The 15,940-nt window shown below is 50.7% G+C and overlaps 1 protein-coding gene across 1 annotated transcript in view; it reads left to right on the forward strand.

The window, feature by feature from the left end:
• MYO15A (myosin XVA) overlaps window positions 1-15,940 on the forward strand; it is a 192,311-nt gene that overhangs the window by 44,703 nt on the left and 131,668 nt on the right. Inside the window, exons 20-24 of the mRNA XM_063932826.1 lie at window positions 1,401-1,525; window positions 4,727-4,847; window positions 6,301-6,476; window positions 8,289-8,373; window positions 15,169-15,222. Of these exons, the coding sequence (XP_063788896.1) occupies window positions 1,401-1,525; window positions 4,727-4,847; window positions 6,301-6,476; window positions 8,289-8,373; window positions 15,169-15,222 (561 nt within the window). The remainder of the gene's footprint in view (window positions 1-1,400; window positions 1,526-4,726; window positions 4,848-6,300; window positions 6,477-8,288; window positions 8,374-15,168; window positions 15,223-15,940) is intronic.

The following is a 15,940-nucleotide window of genomic DNA, read 5'->3' on the forward strand; positions in this document are numbered from 1 at the left end:
TGGGTGGTCGCTGGGAGGTGGCTAGAAATGAACGCACAAATGGGACATTCAGTGGGCATGTCATGGGAGTGTCAATGCACATGACTGCGTTCTCAGACGCACAGCTACAGGCATAGGGGCTGTGGTCAGACAGAGAGACTGCATTTGCCGTAGTGCAGGTGCACATTTCAGTGGTGCGTCTAATGTAAGGATGCACTAATCCCTATTTCAGCGTGCATGGACGCTAACAGTGGGCGCTCAGTCCCTGCACGTTCAGCCGCACAGATGTACACCAAGGAAGGGGGTATGGGTCATTAAGTCGACAAGATTTAGGTCGACAGTCATTAGGTTGACCACTATTGGTCGACATGAACAAGGTCGACATGGAAATTTTTTTGAAAAATGCATGTCAACCTTTTTCCATGTCGACCGTAAGCCAAGGAAGGAGTATGAAGCAGCATTTACATAAAATCAGTGGCAGACGACCAGCAATAGACGCTGCTGCGTGCGCTTTTGCTTGTGACTCAGAATCAGGCCCTAAATATCTGGAATGTATATATTATTTTTTCATTGATTGTATTCACAGCTTATACAAATACGAGTTTAGTATGAAATACCTAAAATAAAATTCCAGACAGTCAAAATCCAGACAACAATTGACCGATGATCAAAATCCCGAAAAGGATGAAATACAGACAAGGTCAAAATACCGACATTTAAAATCCCAGCAAGGTCAAAATACAGATATTTAAAATGTTGACAGGTCAGAAAGTCGACGAGAGTTTTTCATTGTTTTTTTTTGGTGTGTATGTCGACATAGGCTGACATAGACACCATATAAGTGTACCGCGTCCCCTCGCATGGCTCGCAGGCGCAGTGCCTCGCACACTATTATATTCCCCCTCCAGGTCCAAGTATGAACAAGTTGGTTTCAATTAAAAAATCATGAAAAACACATGTTGACTTTTTGACCTGTCGACATTTTAAATGTCGGTATTTTGACCTTGAAGGTATTTTGACCTTGGCAGTATTTTGACCGTCAGTCAATGGTTGTCGGTATTTTGACCATCAGGATTTTGATTGTAGGTAAATTGACTGCATCCCAATACAACAGCCCTATGTTGTAGTTTATAATGAACAAGTAATTCAGAACAGACAAGTAAATATACATTAGGTGCATTAACATAAAGTTAAATGGCATATTGTACAGATGTCACCCTGGCATGTCACAGAGCTAGCACTCCAGTAACAGATAATAGTAGCTTATGCACAGCCATATGGCAAATACTATATCAGCATGTCAGGTTCTGACAAAGTAGGGGCACATACATACCTATGAGTGTAACACTGTCATATACAGTAAAGCACAGTGTACATATTCACTCTATGCCCCCTCTTGTACTGACTTATTCTGTTTTAAGGAACCTTCCATGTTTGAACCAGACGTTGTAGGCAGTCAGCTCAAATACTCTGGAATTTTAGAGACCATCCGAATTCGGAAGGAGGGTTATCCTGTGCGGATCCCTTTCCACATCTTTCTGAGCAGGTAAGAGAACGTGAGTGATAGGTGATGAGAAAATGTGAACACTGGGCCTGATTCATGTTTGGAAGGAATTGCGCAGCCGCAAGGAAGCGGCTGTGCGATTCCGTGTCATTGGCATTCCAATGCAGCAGGAGGCAACTGTAGGAGATAGACGCCTCCTGTTAGCATTTGCGAGATCGCGAATGGATCACCATTCCCCATGTGAATAACGGTGCCAGTTACCGCCTACGCTCCGCCTCCCAAACGCCAAAGCTAATGGGACTGCGAACAACATTGCAAGAACCGTTCTGCACATGCACAGAACGGGTCTTGTGCCTGTGCGGACCCCCAAATATTGTATTTGTGCACAAACTATCGGGTTTGAGTACAAATATAATCTCAGGATCTCAGTCCTATAATTGACTTTTCAAACCCATTCAACAGATATATGGGGTTGATGTACCAAGTAGTGCAAAGAGTGGAGAAGTGGGCAGTGCCAGTAGCAACCAATTTTCTGGGGGGCTTTTCCAGGTGACTGGGAGTGCAGCGTGATTTTTGGGAGCATCCCGGCTGTTCCGGGCGAGTAGGCAAATATGATATGGGTGCATCTACAGTTACGTCCCAAGAGGCGGAACTGTGGCAAGAAGAATAGGCAGTTCAGAGAGGGCGAGTTTCTGCAGATGTGGCCCCAGCAGAGCTGCAGTTATTCGCGGTTCCGCATGTTCAGAGGCTGCTACAGGCAGCTGCAAATACACGCTGATGATGACGCCCTGTCACAGGCTAGGCGCATATGCTACCCATGCAGATTTGCACGCCCGCATACGGATTCAGCGGTGTGTACACTGGCGTATCTATATGTAACTGTATGTCCAAAATCAGGATGCATGTAGTGTGCGACTCAGTCAGACCCATGTGCAGAAGAAAAAAGATCATCCATTTGAGTGGATCTTGGCATAGTGTGTGACTCTGATCCAGGCCCATAGTATCTCAAACCTGTGATAGAAATATATTCATTTGTTTTGGTATCGTGGCAGGTATTTGTACTCCAAATTTGATTCCAATCATAGGGCCTAATTCACTAAGGATTACATTTGCAAAGCTGCTCACAGCAGTTTTGCAAATGCAATCCTTAGCAATGCAAATGCAGGCATTTGAAATAACAATACTGCGATTACATTGCAGTCCGGTTGCGATGTTCATTTGTGATGGCAGGCTGAGTAAACCTGAGCTTACTCAGACTACCTGTCACAGGGCGGCTTGTGAGGCCAAGGAAACTGCATCTCGCGGTGCAGTCCTAGGCCTCGCCACTCCTGGAAAATGGGGGGCTGCCCCACCCTCGTCCATCCCTGCGAACGCCTTTGCCTATCAATCAGGCAGAGGCAATTGCATTTCTGCAATGCGATCACAGGACCCGTTCTGAACATGCAGAGAATGGGTCCTGCGCATGCCCAGTTTCCCGACTATTAAAAACTGCAGGTTTTATCACTTATGCGATCTCAGCCCCCTTCCTTCCCCCCTGTTGGCGAGAACAAATGTGTGGAAAGTGACCAATTTGAGCCCTCAAATGGCACTTTCGCATGCTGACCAGCACTTTGGTTGGGTTAATCCATTTTAATGTGGCTAAACCTTGTCTGTCAGGGCACAATCAGCAAATTAATAAAACTACAATTGAATTCACCCACCCTTCCGATCTCGCATCACTTTAGACTGGAGATTAAATGCACAAAAACAAAATCGTTCCCTAAGAGTATATTTAATATTTACTGGGCTTCCAGTTCCTAATTTAAACATAGGAGAACAGAAATCTACAGCAGTACAGAGCCTATGGGTCCGTCATATGTGTCCTATAAGTTGATTTTCACGTTTGGATCAGGCTTAACAATAGCTATATGCTTATCCAATGTATTCCCTAATTGCATTACTTTATGTGTCTCCAGGACAATTCCTGGTAGTCTATGCCTATCTTCCTTATGTCACCTTTAGGTCTGCCATCCTCCAATTTCTTCTGTGATACCTCTTTTTCCTTCTTTATCGAGAAGCCAATCCTTGTTTAACGGCCACATTCAGGGGTCCTATATTAAGGGACTAGGAACAACCCAAAAAGTAAAATTAAAAAAATTAAAAAAATTCTGTTTACTTTAAATGGGAGAGAGCTGAATAGGCCCTGAGTCTTTGATTTTTGTGATTGGTTAGTTAGGCTATGTTGCTAGGCAGATCAAGGGTATTAGGCTGTTTATTATTGGTTTAGGCTTGGCCTATCAGTAGTAGAGGGTAGGAGAGCTTTAGCAGCCTTTATAAGGAGGGGTTTGACTGATGTAAGCCCTCTTGTCGGTTTGGAAGCCCGCCCGCTCTCCTGAAATTTTTTACTTTTGTTTTCATGTTCTACATTGATGATACTCATTCGATCTGAAATTCATTCTATTAATTCTATTAATTCGGCGGGAAAGCGCTACGGCCAGCGGTCATATGTAGCACAAGTGGTCGCTGTGGGGCACTTACCCCTTTGATGGATGGCCGGTGTTGTCCTGCCTCTGAGGGGGGACAATGGGCGTTCTTAGTAGGAGGTCCGTACCATGCCAGTAAGGAGTGGTGAGTCCTTCACAGAGCAGGTTATGCTTATATATAGTTGGGGCGTTTCAGTCGCCACCATTTACAGTTGGGGGCGTTTCAGTCGCTGCCAAGTTGTATGATATATTTGACTGGAGCTGGCCATTGTAGCGTTTTCCTTGCCATCCCTGTGTTTAGGTTCATCCTATTAATAAATACAATGGGGCAGATGTATTAACCTGGAGAAGGCATAAGGAAGTGATAAACCAGTGATGAGTGCAAGGTGATAAACGCACCAGCGAATCAGCTCCTAACTGTCAATTTGCATATTGGAGCTGATTGGCTGGTGCGTGTATCACCTTGCATTTATCACTGGTTTATCACTTCCTTATGCCTTCTCCAGGTTAATACATCTGCCCCATTGTCCTTTTAAATCTAATGCAGTTGGTGTCCGTGTCGTTATTTTTAGTTAATAAGCTAGCTTAAAGTATATGTTAAGGTAGAGCAATCACAATAAATGATAGACGCCTTAATGTCAGACATAGCAAGTACCAGTTCCAGATCTGGTCAGCAATACTTCATGGTGGAACCTGGTCACCCGTTAGTACCAATAAGGACTGATAGGAACGCCGCTTATATTCAGAGAGTTTCACCTTCATCCTGACCTCTCATCTCTAGGTATCGCTGTGTCATGGACCTTGGCCGCAATATCCGCGTAGACGGGAATATCTGCGTCACTGTGCTGAGGAAACTGTGTCCGTCAGCCAACCCCACCATGTACTGCATCGGAGTGAGCAAGGTGACTCTCCCAACTTTTTATCCATCTGTTCGAGACGTCCGTTAATGATATTATGGCGGTGTAGAGGAGAGGGCTGGGGAACTGTCAGACTAAACAGGGGTATAGGCTTAAGGCCCATACACACTTGCCGATAAAATGAGCGACGTTGCTCATTTTCCCCCTCCCTGAGCGACGTCGCTCATTTTATCGGCAAGTGTGTATGCCGCCAGCGACGACCGATGCGCGGCCCCGCGGGTCGGCAACGATCGTCGCTGTCACCAGTGCATGCATGCAGGATCTGGACTGTCATCCATGACCTGCATGCAGGGCAGGCGGAGGCGTGACGTCACTGATCGATATATCGCTCAGTGTGTACAGTCGGCCGCCGACCGGCCGGCCCGGGAGGGGAAACATTAGACGACGACGATCACAGAGCAACATCGTCTAATGTGTACGGACCTTTAGTAGTGGAGACACAGATTTATTCACTCATAAAACAGGAGAAGCAAATAATAACAAATAAACAAATAAATAATAATCATAGAATTTGCATATTGAGCTTGAGTGGGATGCTTCTGTGGCTGCGTACCTTGCGGCCGCAAATGCCTGCTCATTACCTTATGCCAACAGGAGTCCCACCCCTGCGCAAGCTGCACCCACGACACTCCATTGACACTGACAGTTGACGCACAGAAACACCCATTTCACTAATAGATCGGTCCGTCAACAGATGGACCAATCAGACTTGCAATCTGCCGTCTATGGAAGTAATTCAGATCTGATATCTGCTGTGCGTTTTTGTACAGCGGGCGATCAGATCCCGAATTGAGCATGCGTATGTACCGCAATGCGCAGGCGCAATGGACGGCTGCAAAGGGGTTCGCCGGTCAGCGACGGGATTGTGCGAAGGATCTATTTGCATGGGCGTTCGCAAGGAGATTGACAGGAAGAGGCCATTTGTGGGTGTCAACTGATCGTTTTCAGGGAGTGGCCAGAAAAACGCAGGCGGGATGAAGCATTTTCAGGGAGGGTGTCTGACGTCAAATCCAGTCCAGAACAGGCTGATGTGATCGCAGCGGCTGAGTAAGTCCTGGGCTGCGCAGAGACTGCACAAAATCAGTTTGTGCAGCTCTGCTACACATGCGATCGCACACTTGCACAGCGAAATCCCACTCCTCCTGTAGGCAGCGACTATCTGAACGCAGGATAGCAAAAATCGATGCCTAGCGATCAGATCTGAATGACCTTCTTTGTATGGCGCATGCGCAGTATTGCAGATACCCCCGGGTTCTGTCTGCATTTCCCTTGTTATGTCCGACTGAGAATCAGACCATATGTTAGTAATGATTACGATAGGAAGTTATCTGTGAATACGTGTGACTGTACTCATCTGTGGGTGGGAAATAGAAGCTGGGTTTATCCTGCCGATACTGCCTGCACTCACATCCTTCTCCCTTCTCTATGTCCTCTTCAGCTCTTTATGAAGGAGAATCTCTACCAACAACTGGAGAGCAAACGAGACCAGCTCATGAACAAGGCGGCTGTGACTCTCCAGCGCTACAGCCGTGGGTTCCTTACCCGCAAGCGTTTCAGAACCTTGCGACACCGGATTATTCAACTCCAGGCACTGGCACGGGGCTACTTGGCCAGGTACAAGGTCCATCTCAGACCTTAGTTATAATACTTAAATGGTATTAAGTTATTTGTGTGTTACTATGAAGAACACAGCCCTCTTGTAGCTTGGTAATAGATATAAGTAGTCATTATAGCGCCCAGCTTACAGCTTTGTCTCTATATATGGTCACATGACTCCTCTGTGAGAGGTAATATCATTTGAATTAATGCTGGGGGTGTTTTATGTATTATATTTACTCATTGAGTATTAATAGCAATTAATGTAAGACACCAACTAGCAAAACCACATGGGTCCATTGCATGGTTCATCTTCGATCCACTGGTGAAAGCACCTAATTGGATGACTGGAGTGGTATTTTGCATATTAGTTGTATTGGTAACACTCAGTCTGTGTACAATCACACTTCTGCAGTGCACAATCACACTTCTACAGCGCACAATCACAATTCTACAAAGTACAATCACACTTCCGCAGTGTACAATCACACTTCCGCAGTGCACAATCACACTTCCGCAGTGCACAATCACACTTCCGCAGTGCACAATCACACTTCTGCAGTGCACAATCACACTTCTACAGTGTACAATCACACTTTAACAGTGTACAATCACACTTCTACAGGCTTTTGGATAACCCAACATGCCAGCAGAGTCCATAGATCCTGAACCTTTAGGGTCCCAGGGATATACTTGTATTTGTACAAGTAATACATGGTGGTAACTTTACTAAAAGTCAATTTTGGGTCTAGTTTGAAACTGACCAAAACCGACCAACATCCCCACAAAATCGACCACAGTGTTACTATTCAAAATAGGTCATTTACTAACAGTCGAATTTTGGGTCCATTCTGATTTTGATGGTGCATTGATTTCTATTTGAAGTTTTAAATGTGTTCTCAATAGAACCAGAAATCGACACAAAATCTACCAAAAATCTACAGAATTATATAAAGCATTCTATTGGGCAAAATATGTCACATGCAGTGTATTACCCACAAACACCTTCATTCCAGTGCTAATTTGCATATCCACCATTTTTTTTAAAATCATTGCTGTGCCTTTAAATGGCATGATTTATGCAGCCAGAGCAGAGAGGAGGGGGTCTGTGTGCAGAATTTGGGTGGTCCCCCTCCTCTCCAGGCGCCGTAGTCTCCGGCATGCGCAGGTCTCCGTAAACATGGCGCCCACCATTGTCCGGAGAGAAATTTTGTACTGCGCGTGTGCGGCGGCCATTTTGGGTGTGATTTTTGCCACTGCTGCAGCACCCGTCGCGGAAAGTTAAGTATTAAAACAACATGGGTGCAGTGTGTGCGGTATGGGCCCCCCTGGACCCAGGGGCCGTGTGCACCGCATACATGGCAACCATGATAGAAACGCCAATGAGCCAGAGTGCTCCACATTGCTTCACAATTTTACATGGTTTGAAACTCAAATAGAACTGTTTCTGATGGTTTGACTGAAAATGGCGATTTTTGGTTGATTTTAAAATCAACTGTTAGTAAATGAGCGTTTTCGATTGATGTCTATGGGGAAGTACTAATGGTCTATTTGAGGTTCTATTTGTGTGTGAAGTCGAATTTCTGCCGATTATGAGGGGATTTTGAGTCAGTCTTGCCCTTAACAAATACCTGATTTGCAAAATCACCACCAAATCACCTCAAAACAGTCAGGAACAGAAACTCGACCCTTAGTAAATTTACCCCCTGGTGTCTAGAGTATGTACAGATGCTCTCATGCTGTACTGACTGAAAAGTTGTTTTTGACAAAATGAAGCTGTACACAATTGCACCCCTGTCACTTCCACCCCCATTTTTCTGTCACTTTCAGACAGAGATTTCAAAATTGGAGGAAGAGTATGATGAAGTTCCGAGCAGTGGTCCATATGTATGTGAATCGGAGAAGATACCTGAGGGTAAGGTGGCATATTTTTATTGTCATCCAAAGCACTGGCATTGTTTTGGTATGGAGGCTGCTCCTCATGACTTGTACGGGTACCAGTGGCGGCTCCAGGGGTGGGGCTGCAGCACAGTCCAAATTTCCAAAACTCAGCTATGGTACTGTGGGGTTGGGTATGGGATCCCATACGTCGGGATGGCAACTACATCCCGACCTGTGTAATTAGTGCTGTAGGCATTATTTTGGTTAGCTATTGGTCAGGGGCGTCTCTAGAGAGGAGGGGACCCATGTGCAGACTCCGTGTGTGGGCCCCCTCCTCTCCCGTAGCTGTCACGCCGCTGCTAGCGTTATGAGTGCTGTAGACTCTGGCACAGTGCCAGAGTCTACGGCGCATGCACAGGACTACGAAAAATGGCCACCGCGCCATTTTTTCGGAGTCCTGCGCATGCGCTGTAGACTTTGGCACTGTGCCAGAGTCTCTAGTGGTCAGTGCGCTAGCAGCGGCGCAACGGCTACGGGAGAGGAGAGGGACCACACACGGTCAGCGATGGACTCCAGAAAGGTTAGTATAGGAGAAATGGGTGCAGTGTGTGCGGTGTGGGGCCCCCCCGGGGACTCAGGGGCCCGTGTGCACCGCACACACTGCACCCATTATAGAAACGCCAATGCTATTGGTGTGGGCAGGACTTTTTGCGACACTGAGCTCATGTGATCATTCAGAGCCAATGTACTGCAAGCTGGCAGCTTGATAATGTCATCGGCTGTTTCTCAGGAGCTCACTGAGCATGCTCCTGCCAGTATATAAGATGTATATTTATAGATGCCCATAAAACAAATAACTTCATGATGACTGACCCACGGGCAAATACAGAGGGTACTAAATAGCTGTATTACAGGGATGCGTTTAATTTACTGGCTGTCAGGATACTGACGCCGGAATCCCGACAGCCGACAATGCCAACAGCCAGAATACCTGCCGTACAGGACAATTCCCACTTATGGGTGTCCATGACACGCATATAGTGGGAATAGAACCTGTGGCAAGTGCAGCAAGCCCGCAGGGGGATGCTGCTGGCGTACTGACGTCTGGGATGCCTCTGTCGGTAAGCTGGCGTCCGGCATCCCAGCTGCCGGTAAATCATACTGGATTCATATTAAAGTACTAGGTGATTCATCGCGCCCTACAGGCGCTCTTCACACCGTCGGTTGGGGCTACGCCCCGTTAACCCCTGCACGCCTTTGAACATACGCAGGCTGGTAGATAACAGAATCAGAAACGCAGGGCAGTATAGAGGGCATACAGAAATGGTGTCCGGTTGAGAAACGATAGAGAGGCGTGGGGGGGGGGGGGGGGGGGAATGTAGAGAAACGCTGTGCGATCAGTAAAGGATAGGGAGAGGCAGGGTGGTAGGGAGAGGATAAAGAGAGGGAAGGTGTTAGAGAGAAAATACCGTTGCAAGAGGCTATGACCGGTTAACACCTGCATGGGCTTCAGCTGTGCTATAATTGTTATTATATGGAGTATTACCTGAATTTTTTTTTTATGGCAGTGGGTAAATATTGTAAGGGGGGAGGGCGTGCGATTGTCAAGGGGGCGTAGCCCTTTGTGAGGGCATGCAGAGTGGCCGCAGGGCACAATGAATAACATAGTGTAGTATATACTGCTAGTGTCTGCATCATGAAGTACCAGATGACTAACAGCAATGCACTGTAGATAAGACACCAAAGTGCTGTGGCCACAGGTAGGAGAGCCGCTTATACACACAATGGCCACAGGTAGCAGAGCCGCTTATACACACAATACCCCCAGGTAGCAGAACCGCTTATACACACAATACCCAACAGGTAACAGTGTCGCTTATACACACAGTGCCCACAGGTAGCAGGGCAGCTTATACACACAGTGCCCACAGGTAGCAGAGGCGCTTATACACACAATACCCACAGGTAGCAGAGGCGCTTATACACACAGTGCCCACAGGTAGCAGAGACGCTTATACACACAATACCTACAGGTAACAGAGGTGCTTATACACACAGTGCCCACAGGTAGCAGAGGTGCTTATACACACAATGGGCACAGGTAGCAGAGCCGCGTATACACACAATACCCACAGGTAGCAGAGCTGCTTATACACACAGTGCCCACAGGTAGCAGAGCCGCTTATACACACAGTGGCCACAGGTAGCAGAGGCGCTTATACACACAATGGGCAAAGGTAGCAGAGGTGCTTATACACACAATGGGCACAGGTAGCAGAGCCGCATATACACACAATACCCACAGGTTGCAGAGCCGCGTATAGACACAGTGGCCACAGGTAGCAGAGTTGGTTCTACACACAATGGCCACAGGTAGCAGAGCCGCTTATACACACAATACCCACAGGTTGCAGAGGCGCTTATACACACAGTGGCCACAGGTAGCAGAGGCGCTTATACACACAATGGGCAAAGGTAGCAGAGGCGCTTATACACACAATGGGCACAGGTAGCAGAGCCACGTATACACACAATACCCACAGGTAGCAGAGCCGCGTATAGACACAGTGGCCACAGGTAGCAGAGTTGGTTCTACACACAATGGCCACAGGTAGCAGAGCCGCTTATACACATAGTGCCCACAGGTAGCAGCGCCACTTATACACAATGGCCACAGGTAGCAGTGTCGCTTATACACATAATGGCCACAGTATTAGTATACTCACAAAAGTTTGGGGGGTTTGGAAAGGGGGTGGGTTCAGTGAGGTGCCTATCCGTGCGGCTGATCAGCCCGATTCAGGGCATCACTTGTAGCGGCTGCGGATGGTGTCCGAGGTGCTACGTGTGGTGGAGGGGTGGGTGTTGGAGGGGGTCCAGAGGTGTTGTGGGTGGCGGAGGGGTGGGTGCAGGGGCACGGATGGCGGAAAGGGTGCAGAGGTGCTGTAGGTGGGGGAGGGGGAGGTGTAGAGGGGGCGCGGATGGGGAGTGTAAATGCTGTTGGTGGGCGAGGGGTGGGTGTGGGGGACTGTGGATGAAGGAGGGGGTATGGAGGTGATGTGTGTGTGGGAGGGGTGATGTAGGGGTGTGCGTTTGGAGGTGCAGGGGGGGGGTGAGCTTAGGTGATGGGTTTCAGAAGTGCTGCGGGTGGGGGAGGTGTGGGTGTGGGATGGCACGGATGGGGGATGTAGATGTTGTGGATGGGGGAGGGGTTGATGCGGGGGAGCTGTGGATGGGGGAGGGAGTCCGGAGGGGGTTCGGGTGGTGGTCCAGAGGTGTTGCGGGTGGGGGAGGGGCAGGTGTGGGAGGTCAGCAGATGGGGAGGGTGTCTGTAGATAATGCGGGTGGGTAGGTGCTGTGGTTGTGGGAGTGGCGGGTGTGGGGGTGTTGCGGGTGGGGTAGGTGATCTGGATGGGGTAGGTGATCTGGATGTGCGGTAGCCAGGGGAGGGGCGGGTGCGGGGATGACACGGATGGGGGAGTGGGTCCGTGGGTGCTGTGGATGAGTGAGGGGTGGGTTACGGCGGTTGTGGCGGCCCGGGTGTGCTGCTGCGGTGGGTGGGGGAGATTGCCGGTGCAGGGATACCGAGGTTGGGGTAGGGTGGGGGTGCAGCTGCGGCGGGTGGGGGAGGGGCAGGGGCGGGGAAGAGGCGGGTATGGGGATGCTGTGGGTGGGGTGCCGGGGGGGGGCGTGAGGGGGTGTGGATGGGGTCTGTAGATGCTGCTGGTGGTAGAGGGGCAGGTGCGGGAGGCTGTGGATGAAGGAGGGGTCTGGAGGTGCTGTGCGTGGGGGAGGGGTGATGTAGGGGAAGGTGGGGTTGCAGGGGTGTGGGGGTTAGGTGATGGGTTGTAGAAGTGCTGCGGGTGGGGGAGGTGTGGGTGCGGGATGGGGTATGTAGATGCTGCGGGTGGCTGCAGGGGAGCCGTGGATGGGGGAGGGGGTCCTGAGGTGCTGTGGGTGGTGGTCCAGAGGTGCGGGGGGTTGTGGAGGGGAAGGTGTGGTAGGTGTGCGAATGAGGGAAGGTGTCTATAGATGATGGTGGTGGGGGAGGGGCCGGAGGTGTTGTGGGTGGGGGAGTGGCGGCTGTGGGGGTGTGGTGGGGGTCCTGATGCGCGGCGGGTAGGGGAGGGGCGGGTGCGGGGATCAGAGGGCACTGTGGGTGGGTGAGGGGCTGGTGTGGGGTTAACGCAGTTGGGGAGGGCCAGCTGTGGTGGTGTTGCGGGTGGTGGAGGGGCAGGTGCGTGGGTGTTGGGGGGGAGGGGAGGGGCAGGTGCTGTGTGTGTGGGGGAGGGGGCCGTTTGCTGGGGTGGTGCGGTTGGGTGGGTGGGAGGTGGGTGTGAGGGTGTCACAGTTGCGGGGGCGGGTGGTGCTGCAAGTAGGGGAGGGGTGCTGGAGCAGGGGTGCTGTGTGTAGGGGAGGGGCAGGGGTGCCATGGGTGGGGGGTTGGGAGCAGGGGTGATGTGGGTGTGGGAGGGGTGGGGGGGCTGTGGGAGAAGCTGGTGTGGGAGTGCAGTGGGTGTAGGAGGGGGGGTGCTGCGGGTGGTGGGCTGGTGCCATGGGTGGGGGGACAGGTGCGTGGGTGCAGGGGTGCTGCGGTTGGGGGGTGGGAGGCGGCTGCGGGGGTTTCCGAGGGTTGGGAGGGGAGGGGGTTGTGGGAGCAGGGGTGTTGTGGATGGGGGAGGGGTGGGTGCAGGAGGGGCAGATGCGGTGGTGGTGCGGGTGGGGTGGAGGGTGCAGGGGTGTAGCGGGGGGAGAGGTGGGTATGGGGGTGGGGTGGGGGTGCCGCGGGTGGGGGAGGGGGCCGTTTGCCGGGGTGGTGCAGTTGGGTGGGTGTGAGGGTGCCACGGTTGCGGGAGCGGGTGGGGTGGGGGTGCTGCAGGTAGCGGAGGGGTGGGGGTGCGGGAGCAGGGGTGGTGTGCGAAGGGGAGGGGCGGGGGTGCCATGGGTGGGGGGTTGGGAGCTGGGGTGATGTGGGTGTGGGAGGGGTGGGGGGCTGTGGGAGAAGCTGGTGTGGGAGTGCTGTGGGTGGGGGAGGGGGGGATGCTGGGGGTGAAGGCGTAGTGCCATGGGTGGGGGGACAGGTGCGGGTGGGGTGGAGGGTGCAGGGGTGTAGCGTCAGGAGAGGTGGGTATGGGGGTGGGGCGTGGGTGCCGCTGGTGGTGGAGGGGCGGGGTGCCGCGGGTGGGGGAGGGGCGGGGTTTGCTGCAGGTGTGGGGGCGGGAGTGCTGCGGGTGGGAGTGGATGTGGGGGGATGCGTTGGGTGCCGCGGATGGGGGGGGGCGCGGGTGTCGGTGCTACGGGCGGGGACGGGAGTGCCGCGGGTGGGCGGCCGCGGATGTTGGTGCTACGGGTGGGGGAGAGGGCGGGAGTGGCGCGGGTGCTGGGTGGATGCGGTTGGTTGCCACGGGTGGGAGGGGGAGCGAGTGCGGCTGTCAGTGTCAGCATTGTCCCCTGAACTCTGCAGCAGCCGCTAGTCTGTGAGGCGGGTAGTGTGAGTTCCGCTCACAGTCAGCGGCTGCTCTGTCACCAGGGAGTGTACAGGGAGGAGGGAGACAGGGGACAGGGTGGAGACGGGGAGGGGACTGGGCGGGGATGGGCGGTCAGAGTGAGAGGACATCTGGTAGATCTGTGCCTGTGACTCCGCCCAGCGTTACGGCCAGGTACAGAATCACAGAGTTGGGCTAATATATAGGAGACACTGTAAATGGAGCATGTTTGGTTATAAGCTGTTCCATTTGCCTCCTAGTGATATTGCAATAATTATCAGAGAATTGCTGCTCATAACCCCCCTTACAGAGGCTCGCCCAAGTGCAATGTTAGCAAATTAGCCCCTCAATCTTTCATAACATCACATACTATACATGACAAACCCTAATCTGCGTATTCAAATTCATCTGGAGGGATCAGACACTTATATTGTATGAGCATTTGTCTCCATTATATCAAATGCTCTGTGTATTCTATGTGACAGTGATTTTTCTGGATATACAATGGAAATGCGTTGGGCGTCGGTATCCCGACAGCCGCGATCCCGACAGCCGACAATGTAACTACATCCCGTGGAAATGTATGACTAAATTATACATGCACTGCTAGCCTGAGGTTTTAACTTAGCATTCGTGATTAAAAGAACATACTTTGACCTTAGATAATAAACTATTGACATGCGGCTGGTTTACACAAATTATGTACAAGTTACTGTGAGATTACTCTGACCATTCATAATCCCAGCTATGAAACTAAAGAGTGACACTAAGTATGACTGTGTGTGTACAGTAGGAGCAGGCAGTCTGCAGCTGTCCAGTCGCAATGTTGTATATTCAGTACAAGTGTTCTGCATTTGGTTATACTTATACCACACAAGTAGGAGTAACAGTATAGTAATAAGATTTTGTGCTGTTTCCGTGAAATGACAGGTTGATAAATGCACCGAGGGAGGGAAGGGTGCCTGTGTGTTAGCTTATGTGATGTCACTGCCTCAGTCCCTTGTCATCTAACGCCTATAAATAAGTATGACCTGGGCTGGACTAGCTCACACCCAGCGCTGCAGTCACAGCCATCTCACAGAGAGCAGGGAAAGACAGAAATGAAGAGTGTGCGCTTTGCTCCAGATGTGCCCCGGCTCAGAGTGAGTCTCACAGGACCATTTGGGGTGGTGGGAATCTGGTATAGGGCTGATAGGTTTGTGGGGAACACAGACAAGGGGATATAAAAATATACTGTGTGGTGGGCTGCAGGAACTGTCTTTGTGTCTGTCTGTCTGTCTGTCTGTTTATTTGGGGGGGATGTGTCTCACCTTGGGGATTGCTCCCACTCTTCCGTATGTTTGCAGATGAAGGCCGAGGCTCGCAGGCTGGCTGAGGAAGAGCGCCAGAAAGCTGAACAGGTGAGTGCTACATTCTGACTGCGCCGAATAGCCGCTATATTATTGGTGGGTTTTATTGTCCAGTCATTTAATGGCATGTAAGAATTCATGCACCTGCTTCACCTGCAGGACATTGTTAGAGGGGATAGGTGCATCTTTGCATGTCACGCTATCCAGGTGGATCTAGGAGCATTACCAGCTGTGGATTATCCAATAGTCAACCTAGGCTTCTGTCTAAGGCCCAGTGACCACTGAGGATGTAGGTGCACCCCCAGCTCTGGATTCTCCAATAGTCAACGTAGGCTTCTGCCTAATGCCCAGTGTCCACTGAGGGTCTAGGTGCACTACCAACTCTGGATTATCCAATAGCCAATTTAGGCTTCTGCCTAAGGCCCAGTGACCACTGAGGATGTAGGTGCACCCCCAGCTCTGGATTCTCCAATAGACAATTTAGGCTTCTGCCTAAGACCCAGTGACCACTGAGGATCTAGGTGCACCGCCAGCTCTGGTTCATCCAATAGCCAACGTAGGCTTTTGCCCAGCGGCGTAACTTCGTCCCAGTTTCCCAGAGGCAAGATAAATATTGGTGCCCCCCCCTATATATAGATAACTATATGTATGCATTAGATTAGGTATATAAGGGGAATAGAGGCTCACCAGCACCACCCCATTCACATTAGGACCTACACTGAGATCACAAGGATAGGAGATTTTCATATTGGATCTGTGTAAATAAAAC

This window comes from Pseudophryne corroboree, chromosome 7 (genome assembly GCF_028390025.1).
Source record: "Pseudophryne corroboree isolate aPseCor3 chromosome 7, aPseCor3.hap2, whole genome shotgun sequence".
NCBI lineage: Eukaryota > Metazoa > Chordata > Amphibia > Anura > Myobatrachidae > Pseudophryne > Pseudophryne corroboree.